This window comes from Vicugna pacos, chromosome 4, assembly GCF_048564905.1.
Source record: "Vicugna pacos chromosome 4, VicPac4, whole genome shotgun sequence".
In the NCBI taxonomy this organism is placed as follows: Eukaryota; Metazoa; Chordata; class Mammalia; order Artiodactyla; family Camelidae; genus Vicugna; species Vicugna pacos.
Genome location: NC_132990.1, coordinates 78,072,699 through 78,100,591, shown reverse-complemented (window position 1 = coordinate 78,100,591; position 27,893 = coordinate 78,072,699). Strand labels below are relative to the sequence as shown.

The following is a 27,893-nucleotide window of genomic DNA, read 5'->3' as shown; positions in this document are numbered from 1 at the left end:
CAGATGTCGTTGTATTTCACTCTCAGAGCAACCTTACAGGCACTGCTACAGGCCCATTTTGAAGATGAGGACCAGAGACTCCCCAGGTGAGGGACTTCCCCCAAGGTCGAACTGTTGATAAACAGCAGTTTCGGCCTGACTCCAAATCTCAACGCTGTGGAAACCGGGAGCGCCAGGAAAGCAGGCGAAGAGCAACGGGAGCCCCGCAGGGTGCGGGGCGGGGGTGGGGGCGTCCCCAGGCCGGCAGACGGGAGCGAGCCTCGTCCCAGAGAGGACGAGCCGTCAGCACCAGGGACAGCTCCTGGGCCGCTCCCCGCAGCCCCCGACGACGGCGCGCGGGCCGGCGGCGCGCTCCCCGCCAGACTCGGGCGCGCGCCCTCCCCGCCTGCGCGCGCGCCCCGCGCCCGGGACTGGGCTGGAGCTGCGCGCGTGCGGCTCGCCGGGAGCCAGCCTGGGCGTCCGGAGCCGCGGTGCCGCCGGCGCGGGCAGGGGGCTCCCGCCTGGGCACGCAGTCGCCTCCCGCGCGCCTCCGGGGCCTCCCCAGCGCCCGCCTCGCCCGCCGGGCCCCCTCAGGCGCCGCAGCCGTGGCCTGGGCTTGAGTGGCGGCTACCAGCTGCGCCCGGCCTGGGACGGACGCCGGACCGCCCCGTCACGTGCGCCCAAGTCCTCGGCCGGCCGGGGCCGCGCGGTTCCCATGGTTCAAGGTAAGGGCCGAGCGGGCGCGCGGGTCACGGGGCGTGGGGGCAGAGGACGCAGACGGGGAAGCCCTGGCTCAGTGCCCACCTCGCCTGCGCACCCACCTCACCTAGAGCGCCCACTGCAGCCTGCTCCGGCTGCCCTGCGCCGGTTCCGTGCCCCACGCAGCTGCCGGGCCGGCGACACCCGTCCCATCTTAGCCGCCCTCAGAGTGCGCCCCTGCTGAGGAAGCTGTGGACAGAGACCGAGGTGGGCAGCAAGGGCCCAAGGGAGAGGCAGGGGCAGCGACACTGTGCCTGGGGACACCTTGTCCCCCTCCTGGCCTGGGGATGGGGGTATTGGAGCAGGAAAGTTTCCAAGAGGAGCCTGGTCCCCGTGCTCTCTGCTGCCAGGGGCTGAGACCTTCCATTCACTGAGATTTGCCTTCTGGAAGACAGCATGCTGGCCGCTGCGTTATCATCTGTTCAGTCCACCCAGAACCCATGAGAAAGGGGGCACTGGTGCCATCCGACCCACGAGGAAACCGAGGCTCAGGGAAGTTTAGTCACGTGCCCAAGGTCACACAGCCAGTAAGTGGTAGAGCTGGCCTCAGATGTGCCAGCCTGTCACTGCCACCCCCCTCACGCTCACCTTTATTTGAAATCTCGGCTTAAGTGGGGGAAGGGGAGCATCCAACTGACATTTGGGTTTTCCCAGTCTGGGATGAAAAGACTACGAACACCAAAAATCCAGGAGAGATTTCCTGTCCACTCTCCCAGCTGTGCCATCTCACCCCACTCGGTGTCCTGGACTCCCAAGGCCCAGGGCCTCGTGGACACAAGTAATCCCACCAGTGTGCAGCCCCCGGCGGCTCTGAGACTAGACTCTCAAGGGTCAAGTTCACTGACCCTTCTCCGAGGATAAGGGGGTGTCCTGGAGGCCATAGCCCCAGCATGCCCCCTTGCACATTCCCCAGGAAGCTGGCTCAGGAAAGCCGGAGGGGACACCCCGCCAGCCTTCCTGCAGTGTCCTGCTCCACCCAGGCCAGGCCAGGCTTTTGGGGAGGGGGGTGCTTCCAGGAACAATGAGAATTTCCAACCCCTAAAAGTTCAAGTTTGCCAGGAAAGACACACATGCCCATCTTCCCACCTTCCCCCTCTTCCAAAGGCATTGAGGATGGAGTCTAGGTGACCATGGCTCTTCTAACCTAAGCAGGTGAGCCAAGCACCTGTGCTGGGGGAGAGGTTGTTTAATCCTGTGTGCACTGACTACAGGCTTTCTAAAGAGCTTGTGTGCTGGGAACTTGTGAAAAATCCATCTCACTCCTGACGCTGGAGCCCCCGCAATGTGGGGCTCTCTCCATTCATTCTTTTACTTGGCAGTGGTCTGTTAAGCACCTGCATGTATAACAAGGTGAAAAGGACAGACAGGCTGACCCTTGTGCCCAGATCCTGCCGACTTCCCATTTCCCCATCAGCTGTGTTTCCAGTGGGGCTGACTGGTCCGGATGCACTTGGAAAGCTTGGAAATGGCCTCCGGAAGGATTTGGGTCTGAGAAGGACCCACAGGCTGTCCCAGCCTCAGTGGCCCCAGGATGCATGCAGGTGGGGGCTCCAGGGACACTTGCTGCCCTTTCTGGAGTGAGCTGCTGCTCTGCCCTGGGCACTGACGCACAGAAAAGAGGCGGCTTCTTCACCCCTGCCTTTCCAGTGGGGACCCCAAAGCCCCCACCCCAGCCTCTGAGACTTTGAGCCCTCAGACACACATTGCTTACACCAGCACGATTGTCAAACGTGGATAAAGGCACTTGGGGGAAAGGTAGGCAGAGCTGGAGGAGCCAAGAATTATCTGCCCAGACCTGTCCACCTTTCTGGGTGACCTTGGCCAAGTCACTCTCCCTCTCCAGACCTCAGTTTCCCATATGTGACATGATGGGGCAGATCATGTGAGGTCCCCAGTGGGCCATTGCAGCTTGTTCATCTAAGCCCTGAGTGGAGGGGGTAGGCCTGAGAGAAGCCACAGTATTGGGGCAGTTCAGAGGGGTTTTGAAATCTCAGGGTGGACCTGAGCTCAAGCGCCCAGTGCCACCAGTCCCACTCCCCACTCAAGGGAGCACCCCAGTCCAGCACATTTGGGGCTGCTTCTAAGTCGCTGACTCCTGGTGCTGGTCCTGGGTGAGCCCCCTAGTCCAGCCAGCCCGGAGGCTGCCCAGCACCGGGACCCACTCCCGCAGAGAGGCCTCTGGACTCCTGCCATGTGGGCCGGCTCCAGGGAGTGATGGCAGCGGGATCCGCGAGGAGTAATTACCGCGCTCAGGAGGAGCGAGGGGGCAGGCGGAGCTGCGGGAGAGATTTATCACATCTCAGTAAATTGCACCTGACTCTAGGCTCGCTGGGCGGGAGGCAAGGCAGAGCGGCAGCCGGCCCTGTCCCGTCCTCCGCGCAGCTCCCAGCCCCGCCCCACTCTCCAAAGTCCGAGTCTGTGCATCAGCAAGAAGGCCATTCGTGCGGCAGAGAGAGCGGGTTCCAGGCTACCCTGGGCAAGTCAGTCAGCCTCCTTATGTGCAAGAACGGGGTGCTCGCACCTTCCCCACTGGCTGTGGGGGCCAGCTGGGGATCCCGGCCGCCAGCCTGGGCGCCCAGCGTCTGCTCCAGGTCTGCCCCACCGAGGCCACAGTAGCCCAGCTGCTCAGCTGCTCAGCCAGGCTCTGCTGCTCTTCACGGCGCTGGCTTTCCTTGCGGTGTCAGTCCTTTTGGGTTTGCTCCAGAGGGAATTTGACAAGCCCAGCATCTTCGGCATTTGCCAGCTCCTCTCCGTCCACTGTTGAGCAGAGAGGCTCCTGGGTACGGGGTGCGCTCATTTCTCTTTGCAAAGCTCTTTGTTCCCTTTGGACTTAGGTCCCCTCCCTGAATAGGCTCAAGCTGGGGAACCTCCCCCAGGCCTTGGCCCAGCCCCCTTGCCGGGGGCTTCCTGAGGATGGAGGCCACTGCAAGAGGGAACCGGGGCAGGTGGACCAACTTGTCCTAGGTGGGGAGTGGGCTGTGGCAAGAGCCTCGAATTCAGACTGAGTCTTGGGTTCCAAGCCTGAAGTTGCTGTTTCCTGGCTGTGGGAACCTGGGCTTTCGGCTCCTAGGCTGGAAAATGGAGTCTGCGGCCCCTTCTTCCCTGGAAGATTAAGTAAACAATCCTGGTGCAAGAGCTAGGGCCTTGGAAATGGGGAGTGGGTTGGGGGTCAGATTAGGCAACGCTGTAAGCCCAGCTCGGCAGGCGGGCTCTCTCCCAGGCCCACGGGAACGGCAGGTGTTGAGAGCCCGGAGGACCGCTGCTGGATCTGGCCTTTAGAGAACGCTCTCCAGCTGCAGGGTGGAGGGTGCCTTGGAGAGGGTGAGGCTGGAGGGAGGGAGGTTTGGGAGGGGGCCGCTCATCCGGCCAGGGGGGAAATGATGGAGGCCTGGGCCAGAAAGCGGGAAGATACCGGGCTCAGCTTTACCAGGTTGTAGAGGTGTGCACAGGCTGGACCAGCCGGGAGACCCAGGTGGAGGCTGGTCAAGGGCCTGAGCAGCGGCCCCAGAACAAGCCAGGCTCCAGAGCTGCAGCCTCATCTGCTGCCTCCCTTGGCTGCTGAGGACAGGTTGGCAGGGTGGCCGGGTGAATAAGAGCACAGCCCCTGGGGCTGACCAGAGCTATATTTGTATCCAAGCTGTGTGTCTTTGGTGAAGTTACTGAGTGTCTCTGGGCCTTAGGTTCTTCATTCATAACATGACAGCAATAACTTCTATGTCGTAGGGTGTTCCAGCTGATGGAGGAGGGGAGTCCACGCACTGCTGAGCCCTAGCATAAACCTCTTTTCCGGGCCAGGTCTACCCCGGGGCAGCCCCCACCAGTGCTCACGTCCTGGCTCAGCCACAGGCTGGCCTCGGGGCTGCCCTGCCAAGCAGGTAAACCCCACACTGGGACCACACTGGCTCCCTGACCGCCACCTGCATCTTGATTTTTCCCAGTCAGGTCCACAGTGTCTGCCTGCCACAGCAGTGGCAAAGGTGGCCCCTCGGGGTGCTCCCAGGCTGGGAGCCTGCTGGGAATTCAGATTCTCAGGCCCCCTCCAGCCCTGCTTTCAAAGCTCCCTAGGTAATTCTTGTGCTCAGTGAAGTCTGAGACACACTGCTCCAGAAAACGTAGCCTGGACCGGAACAGAGAGGGGCCCTGCATGCCGGGAGCTGTCATCGGGGACCTTGTCTCCTTGATGCGCCCCACGTTCTTAATGAACATGCATTAATTTTGATCTCTGGTAAAGGGTTTGGTAAAATGAAGTAAATGCATGCTTGCTGTAGAAGAAAGTCAAGCCCTTCCAGCTCTGTTTGTCACAAAGGAAAAGCCCCAGTTTCGGGCTGTGGCCCCGGTGCTTAGCTGTCAGTCACTTGCCGCAGGCATCACCGGGCGCCACCGAGCGCTCTTCCGCGGGTCTTCCTCCCCTGTCCCTTCCTCAGCCACCCTGGAGCATCCTTCCACGCCAGCCCCCATTCTCCCACTGATTGGCCTGAACCCGTGTTAGTAAACAGGTTCATAGGTCATCCGGGTTTTCGTCTGTGTTGTGTAGTTTTTACAGACTTGTTCAACAGCGTGATCCCCACAGGGAAGGATCTCCTGGCCTGGGGTAGGGGGATACGGGGGGGCACGCACTTGTGAATAGAATGAGATCGCAGGGCAGGGGCAGTTTCCAGTGGACGGTAGCCTGGGTGTGAGGCGGCAGGGGTCCCAGATTCAGAAGAAGGTACCCAGTGGGCTGGAGCAATCAGGGAGGGCTTCCTGGAGGTGGAAGTTGAGCTAAGCCCTGAAGGATGAGTGAGTTTGGAGCCCGGAGGAGCAGGCGTGGTGGAGAGATGGGGCGTTTCTGCCCTCGCAGGGATGCGGGAACACCAGTCCATTGACTCTGGCTGATAATTGGTGTCCCACTGGAGATGCCCTGACCCTTCCCAGCTCCCCGCTCCCTGTGAGGGTGGGAGGGAACCAGCCAGGCCACATCCCGGTGGTCACAGTGGCTTTCAGCACTCAAATCTGTGCTGTGATTGAGTGGTTTCCCCAGGTGTGGCCCCCGCTCTCACCCTCTGGTCTCCCTGCCAGGCTTAAAAAGGCTCTCGCCCTCACTCGCTCCCTGGGCAGAGGGGGTTTTGCTACAGACCAAGGAGGGGCCCACCGCAGAGCCCCCGCCCTGCCCCACGGCCCAGCCGCGCCAGAGGGGGTCGGAGCTCCTGCCAACGCGTCCCCCTAGTGTGAGCTCACATTATTTTGCCAAGGGAGATAGGAGGCAGGAAAGCCCGGGGCTGCGGTGGGGGCCTCGGGGACCGCGTCTGCATGCAGGGGAGGCAGCCTGGGAAGCGTCCTTCGTCTGTCTGTAACACCGTCCAGGGCCTCACTGTGCAGTCTGAAATGTCTCGTTTACACCGTTTTCCAAAATTCTTCCACTCGGCTTGGGCAGATGCACCTTTGCTCCATCCACTCAGGGACTTTCCTAAGACCAGATAAACATGCTCTTTTTTCCGACTCAGAGGCAAGTACCTGATTCAGACATCCTTTCTCTACGTGGAGAACCTCCCACCCCACCAGCCACTGCTCCCAGAGCCCAGCAGAGCCTCTGGCTTAGAGAAGGACCCCCGTTTAGGGCCAGGAACCGCGTGTCTTTCTTGTCGGGGTCTCCCCTTGACATATTGCAGAACCAGCAACGGCTCTGAGGAGGGCTGATCCCAAGTGCGATGATCCGATTCCGGTTTGAAGGAGGGCAGAGGATAAAGTCATACTTCACCCGACGGAGAGCAGCCTCTCTTTCGGCGGTGTGCACGCTTCTGGTGTTTACCTGTGTTTAAGGTTTGTTTGGTTAAAACACTCATGATGCAGAAGGCTCCTGGCTCCGTACGAACCCATTTACAAAATTAAAAATAGAGTCGACTTTAATTTTACCTTCATGCAACTTCCCACACGAGTGTTCCCTCTAATTGCTAAACAGATTTCTATTTCCAAAAAAAAAATTTTTTGTTTCACGACACAGTGTCTTGAATGATCACTTTCGTGGTTGTTTTTACCACCGTTGGGCCGTGTCTTGTTTTGGGCCATCTGCCCTTTTCTCCCTGGGCCCATCCGCGTCGGTGCGGTGAGACCTGAGGGGAGGGCGAGGAGGAGGGCGTCGGGGGGGCTGGACGGGGGGGCCGGCAGGGCTGCAGATTCAGCAGGATGCTCAGAGCAGGCACAAGGGTTAGGACCCAGCAGCTCAGCTCAACCCACAGCACCGGCTCCCCCCAGCTGGTGGCCGTAGGCGCGTGATGAAACTTCCCCGTGCGCTAGTTTGCCGGTCCACACGAACAGGGATGGCAGTACCTCTCGGTGAGGACTCATCATCTCCCCGTGAGACCCCACGCACCCTGTAGGAACACGGCGAGTGGCACCCGGTGCTAGATTCTGGGCTCTCTGGGCCTGGTGGGTGGCGGGGCTGTGAAATGGCACCTGTGCTGGGCCTCGGGTTTCATGTGTTGTTGCGTGCGGCTGGGGTCCGTGCTGAAAACCCGTCCCCACTGAGGATAGGTCCCAGACCCCCGCACGGTCCAGGGTGGCCTGCAGGGAACAGACCTTGCCAACGCCCCCAGCCTCGTTACTTTCCTATCTCCCTCACTCTGGAAGACTCGAGACCCTTCATCCCGGGAGGTCCTCCTGCCGCCTCGCCTCCCTGCCTGTGCAGGTCCTGGCTTTCATGTCAGCCCTGCAGGGAGGCGTCCCTGACCTCGCGCCTCCTCCCCAAGAGGTCAGACCCTCCCCAGCGGCCTCCCTCTGCGTGCAGCCCTGCGGCCCATCGAGGATGGCACCTGGCAGCCTGGCTCCCCCCGAGCCCAGACCGGGCCCGGGGCTGGCAGCCGGGCAGGGACGCTTGTAGATCTCTGTCCGACTGCTGGGTGTTTTTGTGCTGTTCTGAGGGCCAACCTCGTCTGCGGGGCGGTGGCCTCTGCCCGGCCTTCCTGGACTGACATTCCACCATCCGAGCCACAAACAGCGTCTCTTTTCCCATAAGGGTCTCCCTTCCAAATGTGCCAAACCTGTTCAGGGAAGAAGGGGCTCAAAGTGTTCCAGAGACGGGAAGCCAGCCAGCAGGGCAGGGGCGGGGCCAGAGCCAAGGGGCCCCGGCGGCAGCAGGGTCTGTTCCCTGCCCCGTCCGCAGTCCTCCAGCCCAGGGACGTCACCGTCAGAGGGTGGTTCTGGGGCTGGTGGCCTCACTTGATCGGGCTTCTGCTCTCGGCGAGGCCTCGGGGATTAATGCTGCATTCTTCATTGACAACCACTGGTTTTGGAAAAAAAAAAAATCACTTAATCTGTAAGACGGGCCTTTTCAACAACACGCCTACGTTCACTTAAAAATGGCTGAGCCCGATTTTTTTAAAAAGGAAAATTGATGAAAACAGATTGCTTCGGGCAGGGTCTTGGCTGCAGCCTGAGCCATGAGGACGGCCCAGGGTGGCTGAGTTGCCCACAGGAGTTTATAAGGGGGTTGCTGGGTCGGCTGCAGTGGCCGGGGCTGCAGGCGTGGGAGGACGGCTGTCGTGAGCTTACAGCCTCGAGGCCTGCAGGCCCAGCGGCCCCCAGCGCCGTAAACTGTCGGATCGAAGAGGGGAGTGAGTGGATGAGGGGTGAGGACCGGACCAAGGCTGCCTGCTGCCCGCAGAGGCCTCTGCCCCCAGGAAGATGGGGCACATGCAGGGGGCCCCTCCTCAGGGGTCCTCCTGGCTTGGACTTGGGGTGCCCCCAGGGAGCAGTGAAAAGCTTGGGATTTGGCCAGGAGTCACAGGAGGTCCCGCCCTCCTCCGTCCCCTGGGGAGAGTTGGAGAGCCGACTGCTCAGCTGGACCACCTTGGATGAACTGTGATTCCAAGAAGGAAAAAAAATTCCTTTTCTGTTCGTTGGACAGGTGATTAAGCCATGTAGCATGCGAAGTCCCTTCTGAATCTCAGAGAAAAAGATGTGGGGCCTCCGGTTGTAGGCAGCCGTTGCCCCGAGGCCCTGATTTTCTGAGACTCCAGGATAGGTGTGCTTGGATGCTGGGAGCCCCCAGTTCCACCACCTTGGGTCCACCCCTCCTGCCAGCTCCACGGGTTCCCTGGTTGCCTGCCCACCCTTTCGCCCCGTGTCCCCACCTTCCTCCTTCCCCTGCCCCACTAGAGACCCTCCCTGAAGCCACAGAGCGGGAGCTGGGCCTGCTTTAAATGGGCTGCACTGATCTCAGACAGGGCGGGGGCCCAGAGCGGTTCCCCGGTAGGTGCCAGGTCACCTGGGGCATCTGAACTTACAGGGTGTGCCCAGGTGGGCGGAGGTAGCACGCCTCTGCCCCCAGTGCTGGGCCGTCCAGCCAGTCTCTTCAGAACAGCCAGGTGGCTTGGCTCATCTTTGTCCCTGCTCCATCTGCTCTTACTGACTGTTAGCACCGCACACACACAGACACACACACAGTCACATATACACAGACACACGTGCATACACACATATGCACACACAGACCCACATATATACACATGTACAGTTACACAGATACACACATGTACACAGTCATACAGACACACAGACAAACACGCACACATACACACACACAGTTGCACCTGCAGCTCCCGGGCGAGGGTGGCACTGCCTGCACTCAGCAGGAGGGGCTGGCCCTGCCCTCCGTCTGCTCCGGGCCGTCCCCGGGGAGGGCAGGACTCTCCGCAGTGCCCGGTGTGCCGGGCGTCGGCGCGGACACGAGGCTGCCGTTCCCTGACCGCCGCGGCCTGTGTGGTCCTGGCCCCGGCCCGCGGCTCCCCCCAGGCGAGGACGCAGATGCCCGCCCTCCTTACCCCAGGCTGCTCCCTGACGCGAGTGCTGGCCGAGCAGGGGGAGGCAGCGGCTTTGTCGCCGCCCCCCCGCCCCCCGGTCCAGCATCTGGGGGCCTGGCTGCGTGAGGGCCCCAGTGTGCCGGGTGAAGGGAGCCCCGGCTCCTCGCCCCCTGCACGCAGCGTGCAGCTGCAGTGGTGGGAGCTGCCTGCGGCCTTGTGAACAGCTCACATTTGTGTAGTCTTTGATTTGTTGTCTTTAAAAGCATGATGCAAATTTCCCTGGTGCTGTCACCCTCCCAGGGGGTCAGCGAGGCGACTGCAGGGCACAGGGTTGTCGTGCAGAGCATGCCTCAAACTCCCTGCCCCCCATGCTCACTTAGCGGGGCCTGAGGCCAAGCAGTTGGGGTCCTCGTGGGGACAGTCCCTAAAGGGCCACTGCCCCTCAACCTGGGCCTCCCCAGAACAAACCAGATTCTGCCCAGCCCCCCCCCAGCAGAGAACTCCTCACATGGCTTCCCAGCCCGCCGCTCGGACGGGCGACCAGGGGCCCAAACCGAGTGAGAAAATAACCCCCCAAAGTAGGTCCAAGCGGCGTCCCCGGGCGAGGGGGGGTGCGGCCCGGCCTCCAGGACCGCACAGCCGCGGAGAGGAGCCGGCACTGACCATGTCCCTTGTCCCCCCCTAATGGCAGCAGGAGCCTTTGCTGGGCGGCGCGCTCCCGCGTGGCCGGCTCCCTTCAGGGCTTTCAGGGTGCTGCCTGCCGTCTCCCAGCTGCCGTCGTTTCTGGCCCGGGGTCGGCTTCTCGCTCGTCTTGGTTCCCCACAGGCACGCGCCTGAGTCCCCAGACTTTCTCTCACGCACGCTCTGCCCTTTTTCTCCCCGTGTTCACCCCGGGCAGCTTCCGCTGCTGTCCCTGAGTTCACGTGCGCCTCCTCCTGCCAGGCTGAGTCTGGCGTTAACCCCGTCCCGCGTAGTTTGCGTCGTAGACACTGTGGCTTGTTTCATTCTCTAGAAATTTGGTTTCATTCTTTTTAACCCCTTCTGTGTTGCTGCTTCATGTGTCCAGTTTTCCCCTGGGTCTTGACAGCTACAGTAACTGTTTTAACATCCTGGTCTGCTAACCCTTCACCTGTGCCACTGCTGGGTTCGCGCCCGCCGATGTTTCTCCTCATCGTGGGTGGGGTTTGACTCTTGGCGTGCCACGCGTGTTTCCGCGGGTGCCGGGCCCTGGGGACTCTGCCGTGCGGGAGGCAGACCCCGTCCGCACTTGTGAGCTGCGCTCTGGGTCGCGGTTGTTACTTGGAAACAGTCTCTTTCAGTCTTAGCTGTTTTGCTCTGGGAGGCGAGTCCACGCCCGTGTGAGCGCCCTGCCCAGGGCCCCGGAATGGTGAAGTCTTCCCCTCTGACAGGAGCAGGGACTTTTCCTGAACCCACGTGAGCTTCAAATATTGCTCCCTAGGACCTTTTCAAATGGTTCTTCCTCCGACCTCAGGGAGTGGCACTCACTCGTGAGCTTACCCGCGCTCAGCCGCCCACTCACGGGGACCCTCTGCAGAGATCTCTCTGTGCAGCTCCCTCTCTGCAGGACCCTGCCCTGCGGACTCTGGCCACCCCGTGTCCTTGGACCCTCAGCTCTCTCTCCCCAGTGCAGGGGGACCAGCAGGCCCCACCTGGGTTCCCTATATGGCAGCCTGGGGACTGTCGTCATGCGGGACGCTGGGACAGTCCTGGGCCCTCCCCACTCCTGGTCCATTTCGTGAGGGTGGTCCTTCATCCCCTGATGTCAGTGCCCGGACAAGCACTGCTTCACTGACCCTCGTCCCGGGTACCTCGGTGCCTCGGGCCCCTGCGCCGTGGCCGGGACCGTCGCGCTGGTGCTGCTCCTCACGATGGGGGTTAGTGATCCGAGTGCTGAGGGGAGGCCCAGCGTCCCCCTGTTCTGTCAGCGAGCAACCCGAGGAGTGAAGAGACTTCCCAGGGAGATGGAGGGAGTCCGGCGTTGCGCAGGACCCCTCCTGTCCCCACCCTTCATCCTACCTCCGCAGTCCTGCTATTGCTCCCTGTATAGATTATAAATTTATTTTTATTAAAGAAATATTTTACAGCATTAAAAAAAGTCACCCCCACCCCTCCAGCCCCACTCTCTCCTCTTACCGGACGCCTACAACAGCCTCTGGATGGCCCCTCCCACCCTGCCTCCACGCCCACCTACCCGCCCAGCAACCAAAAGCAGAACGGACCCAGTTTCTGCCCTCCTTCTGGACTCATGTCTTCACCCATCACTCCACTGAGAGTTACTCCGTGCCTACTATGGGCCACAGACACTGTTCTGGGCACCAGGGCAGAGCAGGGAGCAGAGCAGGCCGAGCCCCCGTCCTCGTGACTCAAGTTCCAGGGAGAAGAGATAACAGGAAATAAATGCACAATGTGTGAAGGGATACCACTGAAAGCATGCACCCAGCCGGGTGAAGGGCATTGGTGGTGGGGGTGGGGCCGTGGTATTTGGGTGGATGGGTCTCTGAGGGTCTCTGAGGGTCTCTGAGAAGGAGATATTTGAGCAGAGACCTGCATGGAATGAGGGCAGGTGCTACACAGCCATGTGAGAGAAGTGCATCCCAGGCAGCGAGAATAGCACGTGCAAAGGCCCTGAGGCAGCAGGGGGCCTGGCGCGTCAGACACAGCGAGGCCAAGGCGGCTAAAACAACCGAACAGGAGACAGAGGCAGGAGATGTGGTCCGAGAGGGGCTGGGTGCGTCTGCTGGGGCCTGTGGACACACCAGTGATGGCGTGTTTTATGTTGAGTGACGCAGGACCACCGGGATGTTTCAGGAGGAGGACTGAGAGCTCTAGCCGTCCGTGTGGGGCATCACTCTGGCTGCCACGTGGAGAGCAGGTGGCTGGGGCTGGAGCTGGGGGCTCAGTCAGCAACCCAGGCATGAGGGGAGGGCCCGACGAGGCGGGAGGCACGGAGGCATGGGAAGGGGTCAGGCTCTGGGTGGCATTTGAGGATTTGCTGACAGATCGGGTGTGGAGCAAGAACAAGGCAGGGAGCCCAGAGGACTGAGGGGTTTGGGGTCTGAGCTGCTGGAAGGGTGGGGCTGCCATTTCCTGGGATGGGAGGGTTGCAGGAGGGGAACTGGGAGCTGGGTTTCCTGTACGCCAGTGTTAAGATGCCCCCCCCGGACATTCAGGGGTGAGGCTGCCAGCAGTCATGATGCAGGGCGAGGCCCAGGCTTGAGCTACCAGTCTGGAAGCTGTAGGAGGGTGTGTGAAGCTGGGTAGGATCACCTCAGGAGGGGGCTGGTACAGGAACGGCAGTGTAAGGCCTAGACCCCAGGGCTCTGGACCTGTAGAGGCTGGGATTTGCAGAGAAGCCCGCAAAGGAGGCCGGGAAGGCAGGACCCTGAAGGAGGAGGAGTTCTGGGTGACAGTGACATCCGGGCACTGAGGGCCTGCATGCCTCGCTGGCCTGTAGCACCAGCATCCCCCCGGCACGTGGTCAGAGCTGCTTCGCCAGCTCCCCAGGGGGCTGGATGCAGATCCAGATGCAGGAGGCATTTCAGGGAGAAGGGGGCCCCGAGCTGCAGCAGGCTGGCACGTGAGGACCAGGCTCCCTGAAGGCTGGGTCAGGCAGGGACGGAGCCGGCTGCGCGGCCAGGTCTCTGCTGACCTCCCCCTGCGCCCCCTCCTCTTCTGCTCGTGTGCTCCGGCTCCTGAGCCCACCTCACTCTGTGCCTCCGGGCCTTTGCACGTGCTGTTTCCTCTACAGATGCTTTCTCGTCATTGCTTCTCAACCTTCAGGTCCCAGGGCCTGGGTCACTGTCTCAGTCCTGGGGGTGGGGTGTTTATTCAGGGCCAGCTGGGAACCACTGCTGGTCCAGACTTGCTTTGGGGGCCCACGCTTTAGGAGAGTTCTCCAAGCGTGGTCCCTAGCCTGGCACCATCAGCAGCCCCTGGGAACTTGTGAAATGGGCCTTCTCAGCCCACCTGGACCTCTGAGCAGAAACGTCCAGGGAAACCCCAGCTGCCAGAGCCCCCAGGGGAAGCTGCTGCGACCCAGGTGAGGATCTCCACCTCGGTGGAGGCCCCTGGGGGGCTGGCACCGGCCCAGGCTCCAGCAGGGAGGCCAGCCAGGAGCAGGGCAGGGTGAACTGTCGGTGCTGCAGCGTTGTCGCAGCCGCGGTTACTGCCCTCGACGCACTCCCTAAGGGTAGGCCTGGGGGTCTCCCCGACCCAGGAAACGATGCTGCTCTGTTGGCCTTTTGACACCAGGAGCCCCTCACAGATGGAGGAGCCCTTGAAAGTTGGGGTCAGCACCAGCATGTAACAGACAGCAGACGTGTCGAAAGAACTGGCAGGCGGCGGCCGGGCAGGCGGCGGCCGGATGCCGGCTCGGCAGCAGGGTGGTGGGAGCCTGCTGGGTACGTGGGAGGGGCTGACCCACCTGGATGCCGGAGCGATGGGCAGGGGGGCACTCGTCACTCATCCCGTCCAACTGGGCAGTGGTTGGCCCTCTGGGAACACAGGACCCCCGGCAGGCAGGCCCACCCACCATGGACCCACGGTCACAGCCGACCCTGAAAGCCTGCTCTCCCGTGCTCGGGTTGCTGTGTGGCCCAGGGGTTGGGAGCCCAGCCTGCACTGGCGGGTGGGCCTGGAATCACCCGGGTCTGGCATGTCCCTGCCAAGCCTCTGAGCCTCTGTTTGCCCCCTGGTCTGGCTGATTCAGGATTTTACTAAATGACATCGGGGTGTGTGGAGCTGCAGGCAGAGCCGCGGTGCTGGGCAGAGGCCTGGAGTCGGGTCCCCACTGCCTGCCTTCCTCCCGCCCGCCAGACCTGGCCGCCCTCCCTCGCCCTGCCTGTTCCCCGCCTGTGCTGGGAGCGCCTGTGCAGGTGAAGTGAGACACAGGGAGGGTGCTGGCCTCCTGGTCGTGCGTGGTACGTGCTTAACGAACGGTGCCCCGAAGGTCCCAGCAAACCCAGCCTGGAGCCCCTCCTGTGGGCCTGCCAGGCCCCAAGCTGGTACCGGGGGCTGCGCCCAGTTCCTGAAATCAGACGTTGAAGAGAAAAAGGGAAAAACGTTAAGGGGTTTTGCAAACCCAGCTCCTGCCCCCGTGATTTTAAGGGAGAGAAGCCATAGCGTCCGCAGCCGAGCTGGGGCTCCCCCGGCGTCTTAGCCCCACCCTCCCGTCCTGCTCCCTGACTCGCTGCTTGTGGGTTGGTTGGACCACTGCAGCCCCAGAAAGTTCCCGAATGGTGCACCCCATCTGCCTTTCCCCTGCCTGGGACCCCACCCACGCTGGCCAGGCCCCAGCACTGGGGCCGCGGAGGCAGGACCTCGTCCCTCCCCTTCCCGCGTCCAGGGCCCCTTCAGCGTGGGCTTGCCAAAGGGACCCCAGCTCAGCTCAGATGGGCCTTATTTTGGAGCCGCCAGTGTCCTTGTGCTGTACGGATCCCTGGTGGCCGGAGGACCGCAGACATGGCGCCGGGTTCCTGCCTTCAGGGGGCTTACAGTCTGATGGGGAGGAGGCTCGCGCACCCCTGACCCCAGCAGCGGTAGGCAAGCTGGGCTGGGGCAGGAGGAGGGAAAAAAGACACTGACTTTAGATGGCGCACCCAACTTCACCCCCTGCTCCACTAACCGTGGGACTAGCGTCTGCTCTGGCTGTTTCCTGGTTGGTAAAGTGGAGTCATGCTCACGCTGTCAGACTCCACCAGGGGTTACAGATGCTGTGAAGGGTGCTGTGCCCTGCCTGGCACAGAGGAGGTGCTCGGGCAGGACGACGTGCTTACTGCTGTCATGAGGCACTGGGGGGCCACCCAGGCTGCTGGAGGGAGGCAGTGACCTGTCCAGACCTAGGCTCAAGGAGCCCCAGTGGGGCAGGAGGGCAGGGCCGGAACCCCAGGCCCTGGGGGCGCCCAGCAGCCCCTGCGCTGAAGGGCAGGTTTCCCTGCTGTGTGGGGGTCACCGGCGTCAGCAGTTGGAGGGCTTTCCGGGGAGACGGATGGGAACTGTGAGCTTCTCCGGAGCCACGCCCACGATTTCAGACCCCAAGGAGACGGAACAGGAGAGGCCTGGGGGCTGCTGGGGCCCCGGGGCCGGACCTTGCTGAGCTCACCGTCCAGAGCTGGGTGGCTCGGCCTCCTCCCATCACCACCTTGGGGCCCAGGGAGGCGGTTCAGGGTTGCTGGCCTCTTCCCAGCCCTTGCTTGGTGGCGGATGTTGGGGTGACCCTGGACAAGGCTCCTTCTCTGGGGGGCACAGCCAGGGGGCAGCGGCGTACTCAAAGCCCTCTGTACCACCAGACCTGGCCCCACAGAGCTGGCAGGTCCAGCCTTGTTTGACCTCAGTGCACCCCGAGTTTCCACTCCTCTGAGCGAGCGGGACAGTGAACAGCGGGAGGGGCTCCAGCACAGACCGCAGTGGCTACAACTTTAATTTCATTTACCTTTGGAGCGGGTTCTGAAGGCCAGCCTCACAAGCGACCCCTGGGCTGGGCCTTGCCCTCAGATAACCCAGGCCCCCGGGCGCCGCTCGCTGCTCCAGGCGACCAGGGGACCAGGGCAGCATCAGCACAACTCCCTGATGGAGGCCAAGAGGGGCGCCTCCTGCTGCTCCCTGCACCACCTGAGGTTCCCGAGTTTGGGGACGGTGACTGCTTGGGGACCCTGCCAACTGGGGGCCCCCTCTCTCTCCAGGCAGCGGAGAAGCTGAGCCCACTGGCCAGCCCAGATGGGGCAAACCCCTGCTCCCCCCAGTTTCCTGGCCACGGCCCAGGGCCTCCCAGTCACCAGGCCCTGAGGTCTGCCTGGATCCTCTCCTCCCAGGCCACAGAGCCTTGGCGTCCCTTCCTCAGCTTCAGTGCATCCACAGTGGGCCGGGCAAGGCCGCAAAGCCAGGGTGTCCAGCCGACTGGGTCTTCCGCTTGCTTGGTGGGTTGACCCAGTCCTCCAGCCTCAGTTTACCCCTAGAAAGCGTGAGTTGGGTAATCATGCTGAGAGATGCGTCCGAGCCCTGTTTTCACAAAGCCTGGGAGTGTGAGCGTGTCCCGGGGGGAGTCCTGGGGTGAGATGAGATCAACACAGCAGGTCCTCCCTGTGCTGTGGTCCTGTGGCCAGTGTGGCTCTCATTAGCCCTGACTGTGCTGAACTGAGGCCCAGAGCCCGCATCACACCCCCAGCCCCCCTCCCCACCCCACTCCATAGCTCTGCTCCAGCCCAGCTAGCTGGGAGAGGACCCCCCACAGGCCATTCGTCCACGGGCAGCGCCCTCTCTGTGCGTGCAGCTGGGCGGCGGGAGCAGAGCCGTGAGCCCCAGGCAGGGCCCTGCTCTCCCACTGCTGACCCCGAGGGGCCTTCAGCGGGGATATGGGGAGAGCTTCTGGGAGTCTGTGAACCCCAGAAACAGCTGGCAAAATGGCACGGCCCCTGTGGTCATGCTAGGGTCCCTCAAGGAGCCCAGGACGTCCACAGCGTTTCCTGAGCACCAGTGCCCCAGCCCCGCCCACCCCGGCAGCACCCAGCCCTCTACCGCGGGCGTCGTCCGGCCTCGGCCCTGGGGCTCAAGGTGGGCGCAGGCCCGGCTCACGGGGCCCGAGTGCTCCAGGGCTGAGCTGAGCTGGGTGGGGGTGGAGCCTGGGGGAGGCACAGTCCAGGTGCCTTTGGGAACTGCCTCTCCAGGCCCCAGGTCCCCGCCGCCACCACCCCACCCCCAGCCAGGCTCTGGACAATATCTCGGAGACCAGCCGCAGCACTGCTGAGCAGCTCCCCGTCTGTTTGTTACCAAACTCAGGAATCTGGGAGCCTGCGGAGCGTGAAATTAGGACCAAATGTGGAGGAGGTCTAGACAGGAACTCCGGGCCGCTCCCGCTCGAGGGCGACGGGGCCCTTGGGCTCCCAGGTAGCAGGAGCTCTCTGGTAACCAGACAGATGTTTGTGGAGGAAAAGCGTCTGGCTCTCCGTAAGCCCTTGACGAGACACCAGGGTGGGGACGGGCCTGGCGGGGAGGCAGCAAACCTGGGCCCCAGCCCTGCTCTGCCCTCTCCTCCCCCAGCCTCAGTTTCTCCACCTGGAAAACCACCTCCGTCGTCACCTAGTGGGAAGGGTGCTTGTGAAGCAAGGAGAGCCCGGGGCCCCACTCAGGCCTGGGGGTCTGCATGTGCTCTGGGTTCTGGTGTCTGGCGGATCTAGAAGTCACCGGACTGGGTGAGCTGGAGGCCCAGCCAGCGCAGAGGGTGCAGGGCTGGGCTTCTCCTTGGCTCCTGAAAGGAGCACCGGGCGTCTCAGGTGAGCACTGCGGACAGGAGCCTCATGCAGCATCACCATGCACCCTGCACCAGGAGAGCCCTGGGGTGGGGGCACAAGGTGAACAGACCGAGGAGGCTCCATCCTCCGTCTTCAAGGCAGGGAGGGGTGGGGTGGAGCGGGGGAAGCAGGGGAAGCAGGGGAGTCTGAGCCTAGGTGCAGGACATGCGGTCCACATGGCAGCCGTGCTGGGGTCTTCCGCCAGGGGAGGGGCTCCGCTGGAGCAGGCAGGTGGAGGGCCGGCGTCTGGCTCTGCTGCCAGGTGTTTCCTGCTCCCCGACCCAGACCCACCCCACTCGGTCTTCACGCTGTGGAGGCGGGGGGACAACTGGAGCTCGAAGCGGCGGCTCCCCCGGAGATGCAGCGCCATCAGAAGGGGGCTATTGCCTGCCCAGCCCCTCTCTGCAGACTCTGGGGTGGGGGTGCACAGAGGGGCCCCACCTCACAGCCTGTCTCTGTAAAACCCGGGGGTGGGACAGGGAAGCAGAGCCGTTTATAAAGCTTTAAAACCGTTTATGGTCCCGGGGGGCAGATTAACAATTCCGCGCAATCCCGGCCAAATGGTCTTGGCTGGCAGCGCGGGGACTTCAGGGAGAGCTGGAGGAGGGGCCGCGGCAGGCGGCCTCCCCTAGGCTGCCCCTGGGCCTGCTGGCACTGCTCTGGCTCCTTGCCTTTGCCTGTGCTATCCCTCTGCCCACAGCCCTCTCCTCCCTCTCACAGCCCAGCCCAGCCCATCAAATGGCCATCCTGCCAGGACGGCTCGGAAGCTTCCTCCTCCAGGAAGCCCCCCGTGGTTCCCTCAATGCCATACCACCCGCCCAAACCCCAAAGCCCTCCATGGTCTCTAGGGCACTCAGCGCAGCCATTCCCAGGACACGCGTGTCCAGGGGACGCTTGGTCAGACGGGTTTCCTGCTGAGCTCCCAGGCAAATCGAAGTGTCAGCGGCCCTCCCCCATCTCTGCCCCCTCCGGGGGAAGCCATCCTGGTCCAGCGCTCGGACCAGCAGCTGGCCTTTTTCACGTTCATGATTCTGAGACTCTGTCATGCCTCTCAGTCATCCAGACCCCAAACAGGCAGGGCTGGTTAAAGACAACAAACCAAGACCCTTCAAGTCCAGAGCTGGCAGGAACTGGCTTTCTAAGTCGTCCCATGCCCAGATTACAGATAGAGAAATTGAGGCCCAGACAGTGGCCCACGCCCAGGCTTACCAGCGGGTGAATGGCAGGACACTGTCCCACCAGCCTGCCTCCTGGGCAGCACAAGGGCCCCTCACGCTGGTCACCTCGGGCACAGGGAAGAGGTCTGGAAGGTGACAGCTCAGCGAGCACAGCAAGCTGTGGGACCTGGGGAAAGGGATCTCTGGCTACTGTTCTTCCACTAACTTGCTGAGTGAGGTTACGAATGTTCCCCCGCCTCCGCCCCACTCCCCACCCCTGTGCTGGCCTCAGCCTTCCCCGACCCCACCCACCAAACAGAGGGGTGGGTCATAGTCCTTCCCAGCCCTGGCACTGCAAGCTCCTGTGAGGTGCATTAAAGAAAGTCCAGGAAGGCTTCTTGGAAGAGAAGGCGTGTTCTAGGCACTGACGGCAGGGTAAGCCCTGGAGAGGCAGAGGGAAGGGGATCCCGGGGGTGGCTGGGGGGCAGGGGTGAGGGAGGCCATGGCACTTTCAGGGGCTGTTCAGAGTTAACCAAGGACTGCTGTCAGGCTAGGGCACAAGCAAGCCACCCACGGTGTGCGCGTCTGCTGGCCGGGGCTGGCCCCGGGACCCATGCCCGGCGCGGGCGTCACTGCCCCTCGGCACACATCTATCTGCAGAGCGCGGCTGAGACGCTCCAGCTGGATAGGGCACGGGCGTCAGAGCCGTGGCTGCTGACAGCCCTGGGCGCCTGGCCTGTGCCGGCACCCTTCCCATCACGCCTCCAGGCCGCCTGCGCTGGAGGGCCCCCACCCAGAGCCCGCAGAGCACGGGGCCATCTGTGCCTCAGACTGAGAGGCAGGCTCTGTGGCCTCGCCCTCGGGGCCTGATGAAGGGTTTAGCCCCCGAGGGAAACAATAGAAATCCGAGCGCAGCACACCTGCCGCCTGGTGGAGCCTCAGTGTTCCCCCACTTCACAGAGGAGGGAGCTGAGGCACAGAGAAATGGGGGTGTCTGAAGCCCTGTTCTTGCGATCAACCAAGGGCAGAGCTACGCTGGCTTTCAGGGGTCCAGCCGGGATGCTGGGGGCGGGGGGCCCTGGGCTTCATCCCAGCACTGCCTCCTTGACCGTTCCTGAGCTCGGTGAGCTCCCTCATCGATGAAGGAGGACCACAGTGATCTTTTTTGGGTGCACATAGCAGAAGCGCACACAAGGGGTTGTATCTGCTGAAAGAGGCACTGTGGATCTCGACGGGGGAATTGGGACCCCAGCCTGGCTTTCTCTGGGTGCCTGTGTCCTTCCTCTCTTCCCGCCCTGGACGGGCTCCTCACACAGGGATATGTCTGTCCCCAAGGTCAAGGGAACAACAGGGACTGGCCAGTGTCCAGGTCCCAGGCGCACTTCCTGGGAGAGGGGAGGGCCAGTCCAGCTGGGGGCCTGTCCACCCTGAGCCCAGCAGGCTGTGGTTGGGGGCGGGGAGGTAGTGGTGCTGAAGGGGGCTCTGGGCCAGCGGCTCAGGGGGCAGGGCACCGAGAGGGGGGCCGGCCTGGGTAGGCACCCCAAACCTGTCGTTGCGTGGCTGTGCCTGCTGCCGTGCCGTGCGTCCACAAAGACGCTGTGGGAGACTGGACCTCGCACCCTGGGGGCGTGGGGCCCCGCCTCGGGGTTGCGGACACCCCAGGAGGCCTATGACGGCCACAGCAGACCTGGCTCCTGCCGACCCCGGAGCTGCCATGCTGGGATGTGGGAAGTACCCTCCCCTAGCCTCAGCTGGCTCACCTTTCAAGGTGAGGGCCATGCCCCATGGGGCTAGTGTGGGATCTGAGGGGGCCTAACTGACAAGTTTGCTGGACGGGACGGTGGGGCCGCTGAAAGCCTCTGGGCCCGGGGGACCCCGGAGCCCCTGGGCGGGCAGTGAGCTGCACGTGACTTTTGGCTGCGATGGGCCCATTAGCTGGAATGGCACACGTGGACCAGTGGCCCTGATGGGGAGCCGGGCTTCAGCTGGGTAACGGGGAGTGACTCCGTTCTCCTCTGAGCTTCAGTCTCCTCCCCAGCAAATTTCTGGTCCCAGCGCCGGCCCCGCCCTCCCACGGCCACTGGGAAGACGAGGGGAGGCTGCAGGGCTCCGCTCTGCTGCCCGCGCTCTGGCTGCGCCGGGTCGGGCAGAGACGAGCTGCAGCACCCCTGCGCCTGGGGCGGGGGGCGCGCAGGGGGAGCCGGGCCGCTCTCCGCCGGCAGCTGCTGGCTTTGCTTTTGTCTCACCTCAGCGAAGAGCGTGAAATGCAACTGGACAGCAGGCCTGGCCCCTGCCCAGCGTCCCCCGCCGGCCGCCTCCCCTGCACCCCCAGCTCCCTGGAACCGGCCCTGATCTCCCTACCCCCTCGCAGGGCGGGCGGGCCAGCTGGCCCCAGCCACCCTGGGGGCCGAGGAAGGTGGGAGCTGCCCGGCAGGGCGCCCAGGAATGCAGGGGTCCCTGGGGCTCCTGCGCGTCTGTGTGGCCTGCGCTGTGTCCTCCTGACCGGACCCTGCTGGTCCAGCTGTCTGGAGCTGCCTGTCTGCACCTCCGTCTGTCTGAGTCTGGAGCTGTCTGTGAGTCTGTCTCATCGTCTCGTCGCTTTGGGCCTGTCTGGATCTACCTTTCTGTCCCTCTGTCTGTCTGCTCCGGATCTGGGTCCCCACCCCCGCTTTGCCTCTGCCCCACAGCACTGCCTGGGCCAGACCCTCTTGTCAGCACCCGTCCGTGTCCTCCTCCATCTGCAGACCGGCGTCCCCGGTGTCCCTCTGCGGCCACGCTCTCTCCCAGGCCGCTTGACCCCACAGAGGAGCCTGTGGGGACCCAGTGAGCCTCCAAGCTCACCATGCGGGGCTCAGCTCCCTCACTCCCGCCCTCCGACCGCCCAGACCCTGAGTCTCCACACAAAAGCCCCGTCTGTCAGTTATTCCCACACATTCCTGGAAGAGGAAAACTCGGCCCAAATTCCAGCAAGTCTTTGGCAAGGTTTATCAAAACCTTTAGAAACGTGCACACCACAAAGCCCTTCGCTGCATATTCCTGCAACCGCAAGAAGTGGGAAGTGATGCTGACACCGGCCCGCGGGTCCCCGCGCCCGGCGTGAGGGGGGCCGGCCAGCGCCGGGGCCACCGCGCCTCGAGGGACACGTGGGCTGCCTGGGGCTGGACGCCTCAGGGGAAAGGGAAGGTGTAGACAGCATGACACTCTAAATGCACGTTTGCCTACATTTTTAGGAAGCAGCAGGGGAAGGATGACCCAGAACTAGGTGACACCGCTCTCTCCGGGCGGCGCGGCGGGGAGGCAGACATGGGAGCGAGGCCTCTCCGTGGGCACCTGGCTTTACGCCTTTGACTTTGGAACCAAATGTTTTCTACGGTTAAAAAGCAAAGTTGAATCGGTTTTTTTAAAAAGAAAGTAAAATTTTAAAATAATTTAGAAAATAAAATAACCAAAAATAAAAAGAATACCATTTGTTAGAAGAAGGGCACCGACAGACTTGCTCAACTCAGGGTTGCCTCAAACCTTCAATTTGTAAAAACATTGTGTCTCTGAAGCACAGTGAAGTGAGTGCAATCAAACAAGTTACGCACAGGATAATCACGTGTGTTACAATGAAGAGCATAGCGGTGCCCAAAAGGGAAAGTAAAAGCCAACTGGAGTAAACGAAGCTGAGCGCCCAGGCGGTGGAAGGAAACGGCGCCGAGAATTATTTCAGGTGACTCTGAAACCGGCTTTTTACTAGGTGTCCCTAAGGCGATGAGAAAGAAAGAGTAACAGATCCGCACCTAATTCCACTCCGTAAACGCCCAGCAAGGACGGTGGTTACGCACAGTGGGGAGAGCAAACAGGTAATGAAGTGTATGTCATTAGGAAACAAAATTTTCCCTGCAGAAGTCACAGAGACCTCACATTTTAACAAGTAAAAACCCTTTCATCTCGAATTTTAAGTGGAACTATCAGTATGACCTCATGTCCATTGTTCTCTTCCTTAAAAAAAAAATTTAAGTCTTTCTTAGCTCTGGTCACTGAAAATGCCTGGAACCAATGGAAACCCGAGAGCAGCCAGACCCCTGGTGCCCAGACAGTGTCCTCCACAACTCACTTCCCACCAGGAGAGCGGGGGGCCCAGGGGGACGGCAGGTCCCAGGACTGCAGCCAGGTGAGCCGGGATAGCTTGTGCCTGAAAGCAACACGTGTCAAGGATTGCTGGGGTCCCATCAAAATGATGCGCAAGTCGGCTTAGAGGGAACTGCCACCCTGCGTTCCCAGCGGGATCACTTGCGAACATCAAAAAGAGTAATGACAGTGGTGGACCGAGACACACCAGGTACGTGGAAACCAGTGAGGGCACGGTGCTGTTGTAAAACAGCCACAGACCTCTGGAGGTGCCAGCTGGTTCTGAGAACTGACAACACTGAGAGCTGAGCATCTGTGCCCCTCTGCTGCGACTGCCTGTTGCTGTCCCCACAGAGGTGACAGGGAAAGTTCTCTGGAGAAGAACCGAGCTCATCCATGCAGGAGAAATGACTGCATTTGAAAAGTCACCATTTGTGACCCGTAATGAAATAGCAGATCTAGGCAAAGACTCCCGCTGGCTGCCGGAAGGGCAAGGTGGGGGCCGACGGGGGACTCCACGTGGGAGAGTGGGGCTGCCAGCCGCTGAGCCCCTGGTTAATGTCAACATCAGGGCCAGAGGGACGGCCGTCTTGGGGCCCTGAGAGTGATGTGAGAGGAAGGCAGGGTCGACGACAAAACCATGACAGAGGAGGACGTGAAATGCTGCCAGAGGTGCAGCCAGTTCGAGTTTGCGGAGAATTCTGCAAAGTAAATGACCCAGCTTCTTCTGTAAACAACATGGGGCAGGGAAGTGGGGCGCACGAGGGGAACTGAACTCTTCTGCAGGCAAAGGCGCTGAGCACAGCTGGATGCTGATTCGAACAAATCAGCTGTAAAAAGACATTTTGGAGATGATTGATGGGGTTTTTTTTTAAAGGTCTTCACCTGTCAGATTTTGCACTGAAATATTTATGAGTAAAATGATGTGCCTTGGGGTTTCCTTTCAGGAACTCAATCGCCCCCACCATGCTATTCCCCTGCAAAAAAAAAAAAATGGGGGGAAGGGGAGATTGGGGAAAGGTGTGCTGGAACCAGCAAGCACTGGTGTGAGCGGTGGTCATGAACCATCCAGGGATCCACCAAGCCAGTCACTGAACCTTGGCAGCTTGAAATGGGCCACAGTGAAGTATTTCCACTGCGAACACCAGCAGATGCTACAAGCCAGGGTGCTTTTATTCTAAGAACTGTTACATCGGCACCCGGACAGGCGGATGGAAATCTCACAAGAGCACCGCCGGCGACAGCAGGGTTCACTTTCTCTACCTCGTGTCTGTTCAGCATTTTCCACAGAAGTTTACGAAGGCCACATCCTTAGGCCTAGAAATCCCGCTTCTCAGAATCGATCCGGGAAACGTCATTGAAGTCGGCCCTGCAACCCAAGTGGATCCAGTGTTGAGCTACAAAAGCATTTATTAAAATGTTGGCGTAAGTTTTTTTTTTTCATGTAAACAGCCTATCAAAAAGAAGTTGGTTTTCAGTCTTGAGTGATGAAACAGTTCTGGAAATCGGTTGCAAACAATGTGGATACACTTAACACCACTGAATCATACACTTAAAAAATGGTGAAGATGGCAAACGTCATGTGGTGTGTCTTTTACTGGCAATTTAACATTTTAAGAGAAAAGGGATCGGTTATGTTATAAAATGGAAGGTGGTTTGAAATTATGTTGCGGAAGAAAATTGAATGATAAGGATAAATAAGGACCATCTTGTTAGGCGGAAAAGCAGGTTGCAAACCCGTAGGTTCAGCCTGGCGGCACCTGGGTGAATTTTACAGAGCGTGAGCTCGCCGAACCAGCTGGGGGTCTCCTGCCCACCCTCAGGCCCAGCCCCTGCCTCCCACACGCGTGCCCTGGGGTATTTTGTTTTCCCTTTTGGGGTGTTCCTTCGACTTCCTAAACGAGAGCAGCTTCTCTCTGGGCTGAGGTAATGATGCCGTGAGGCCGGTGGTGTGTGTTGCAGGCTGTTGATGGAGAAGGGGGCGGATGACAGCCGGGACGGTGGTCATCACCGGGGGCATCTTGGCGACTGTGATTCTTCTCTGCATCGTCGCGGTTCTGTGCTACTGCCGGCTCCAGGTACCTGGGCCCTGGGAGGGGCGGGAGGGAAGCCAAGAAGCAGGGAGCCCTGCAAAGGGAGGGAGCGCCCAGTGGGGGCCGCGGCCCAGGAAGCGGGAAGAGCCGGGTCTTGAAGAAGGTGCGCAGCAGCCCAGATTCCACCTGGGGGGCTCAGGGATGGCAGCTTCCCAAACACCCTGGGAGGTGAGGCCCCTGGGGCTGAGCGAGGGCGAAGGGCTGAGCCAGTGGCACACAGCTGCCCAGCGGGGGCAGGGTGAGCACGTGGGCTGTCTGCTCCACCGCCTGTGCACCCCTGCCCCAGCCACGCTCTAGGGCTGTCCTAGGCCCCCATGTCTTCCTGACAGAGAAGGGGAAGCCGCATGGGCAGGGCAAGGCAGCCCAGCCCGGGGCCCGTGAACCAGGCGGTGGCCAGACTGCCTGGGCTGGCATCCCAGCTCTGCCGCTTCCAGGCTGCCTGAGCCCCGAGCCTCAGTTTCCTGGCCTGCAAAATGGAGCTGTTAGTCGCACCTGCTTCCAGGAGCTGTGGGATGAAATGAGAGAATCCCTCATCTAGGGACCCCAGGAATCCGGGGTGCCCAGCCTGAGCAAGCTCCAGGACGGGGTGGTTAGAAGGACACGGGGTCCGAGCTGGGTGCGCCGGGCCCCCTCTGGGTGCCGCGCGCGGTGAGGGTGAGTGGGTGGGGAGCTGAGGATCACCGGCCCTCTGCCCGCAGTACTACTGCTGCAAGAAGGACGAGTCGGAGGAGGACGAGGAGGAGCCGGACTTTGCCGTGCACTCGCACCTGCCCCCGCTGCACTCCAACCGCAACCTCGTGCTGACCAACGGGCCGGCGCTCTACCCGGCCGCCTCCACCTCCTTCAGCCAGAAGTCCCCGCAGGCCCGCGCCCTCTGCCGCAGCTGCTCCCACTACGAGCCGCCCACCTTCCTCCTGCAGGAGCCTGAGGACGAGGGCGTGCGCAACGGCGGGGAGCGCGTCGCCTACCGGAGCCTCAGCCAGGAGGACGTGGAGCTGCAGCCCGGGAGCTTCGGGGCCCTGCAGGCCCTCAACCCCAACCGCCTCTCGGCCATGCGGGAGGCCTTCTCCCGGAGCCGTAGCATCAGCACCGACGTCTGAGAGCGCCCCCAGCCGCCGACAGGTCCTGAGACCATGGTGGGGTCTCGACGGCACATCAGCCTGGCCCCAGGCGGCCTGGACCGGGGCTTGGCCCAGCTTTCCTTGCATCCCCATCATCGCGGGGGCCCTGTTGGGGAGCCCGGGGGCTCTCAGCAGGGATAAGGTCTGGTGAATGCTAGCGTGGCCGCCCGGGGCCTGGTCTGGAAGGGAGGCAGGTGTGATGCAAGCACAGGTGAGCGGCAGCATCCAGGTGAGAGGCTGCAGAGCGAGGTAGGGCTCTGCAGCGTAGACGCCAGGCTCCTGGCGCCAATGCCGCCATTCAGTAAAGGGGCAGTGGAGGGTGGCCTCGGTCTCAGCCCCAGGAACTTGGCCATCTGGCGGCACGGCCTGGCCACATCACTCCCTCTCGAGGCCTCGGTCTACCTACCTGTTCAAGGAAGGGATGGCAGCCATGACGCTAGGGCCCTGCAGCACAAGCCTTGCCTGGCCATCAGGGACCGGGTGTTCGATCCCAGATCGGAGCCTCTGTGCCCCCTCCCCCAGCCCCTCCCACACACACCCCGGCTTCAGGTGCCAGGCAGCCAAAACACTGGTTGAGCTGGCCTCCCGGCAGGTCCCCCTAGAGAGTTTCCAGGCGGCTGGTCCTTTGGGAATGTGCAGCCCCAACTGGTGAAAAAAGAGGTTAAGAGGAGGCCGTGGGCTGACCCCCTGCTTCAGGAGTGACCACCCTAAAACACACAGGAGTGACCAGTCCTCAGCCCTGATGTGGTCAGGCACACAGAGCCCCGGGCCAGGGGCTGAAAGGCCCCCGAGCTCCCCGCGAGACCTGGGGTGGGCCGTCGCACCCCTGGGCCTCAGCCTCTGGGAGCCCTTCTGCTCTGGTCCCCAGGGTGACAGACCCAAGCTCTCCTACCTGCCTGGTTGCTCCCAGGAGGACCTGGGAGCAAGGCCTCAGGCCGCCCCTTCCCCCCTCCACCTCCACGTGAAGACCTCAGCTGAGCCCACCGTCCACCACGCTCCTAGCAGGGCTCGGGGGTCCCTCCATCCGGCCAGAGAAATGCTCCAAACCCAGGGGCACCTGCCATGGGGAGTGCAGCCCCCCACCGAGGTGCCCTTTCCTGTCTCTGCAGCATGGCACCCAGAGCCCCCTGTGCCCTCCTGGGCTTCCTCTGCCTTTGGGCCTGGCCATGGAGCCCCCCACCCCGGTGAGGCAGCCCCACGTCTGCCCAGGAAGACGGACAAGCTCCCAGCTAAGACACCCCCTGAAAGATAAGCTTTTAGGGCAAGCGGCTGTCCCTAATCCGTGAGCAGCCCTGACCGCCTTCCAGCTCTTTCTTGAAAGTGCCACTGAGCTGAGACTCGGGCGTGAGCGGAGTGAGGGAGACTTACTATTTTTAGCAGTCTCAATTTTTTCCCCCTCTTCTTCCTTTCTCCTGCCTCAGTTTGGACTCGCTAATGGGATTCATCCCCAAGCTTCCCCTCCCTTTGTCAGACCCCATGAGTCTGTTTCTGACGCATTAGCTTGGGGGGTGGGCGGGGGTGGGGGCGAGGGCCTGGAGGTGGCACTTCTGTGGCTGTTCTGTCTGGTTTCCTCTTTCCTTTTCTGGGC

General features: G+C 61.8%; 1 protein-coding gene across 1 annotated transcript; it reads left to right on the top strand.

Annotated features, from left to right (window-relative positions):
* Positions 1-632: 632 nt before the first annotated feature.
* FAM163B (family with sequence similarity 163 member B) lies at positions 633-27,789 on the top strand. Its single transcript, XM_072959022.1, has 3 exons — positions 633-704; positions 25,054-25,169; positions 25,883-27,789. Exons 2-3 carry the CDS (start codon positions 25,077-25,079, stop codon positions 26,282-26,284), a joined length of 495 nt encoding a protein of 164 aa, XP_072815123.1. The 5' UTR covers positions 633-704; positions 25,054-25,076; the 3' UTR covers positions 26,285-27,789.
* The last annotated feature ends 104 nt before the right edge of the window (positions 27,790-27,893 follow it).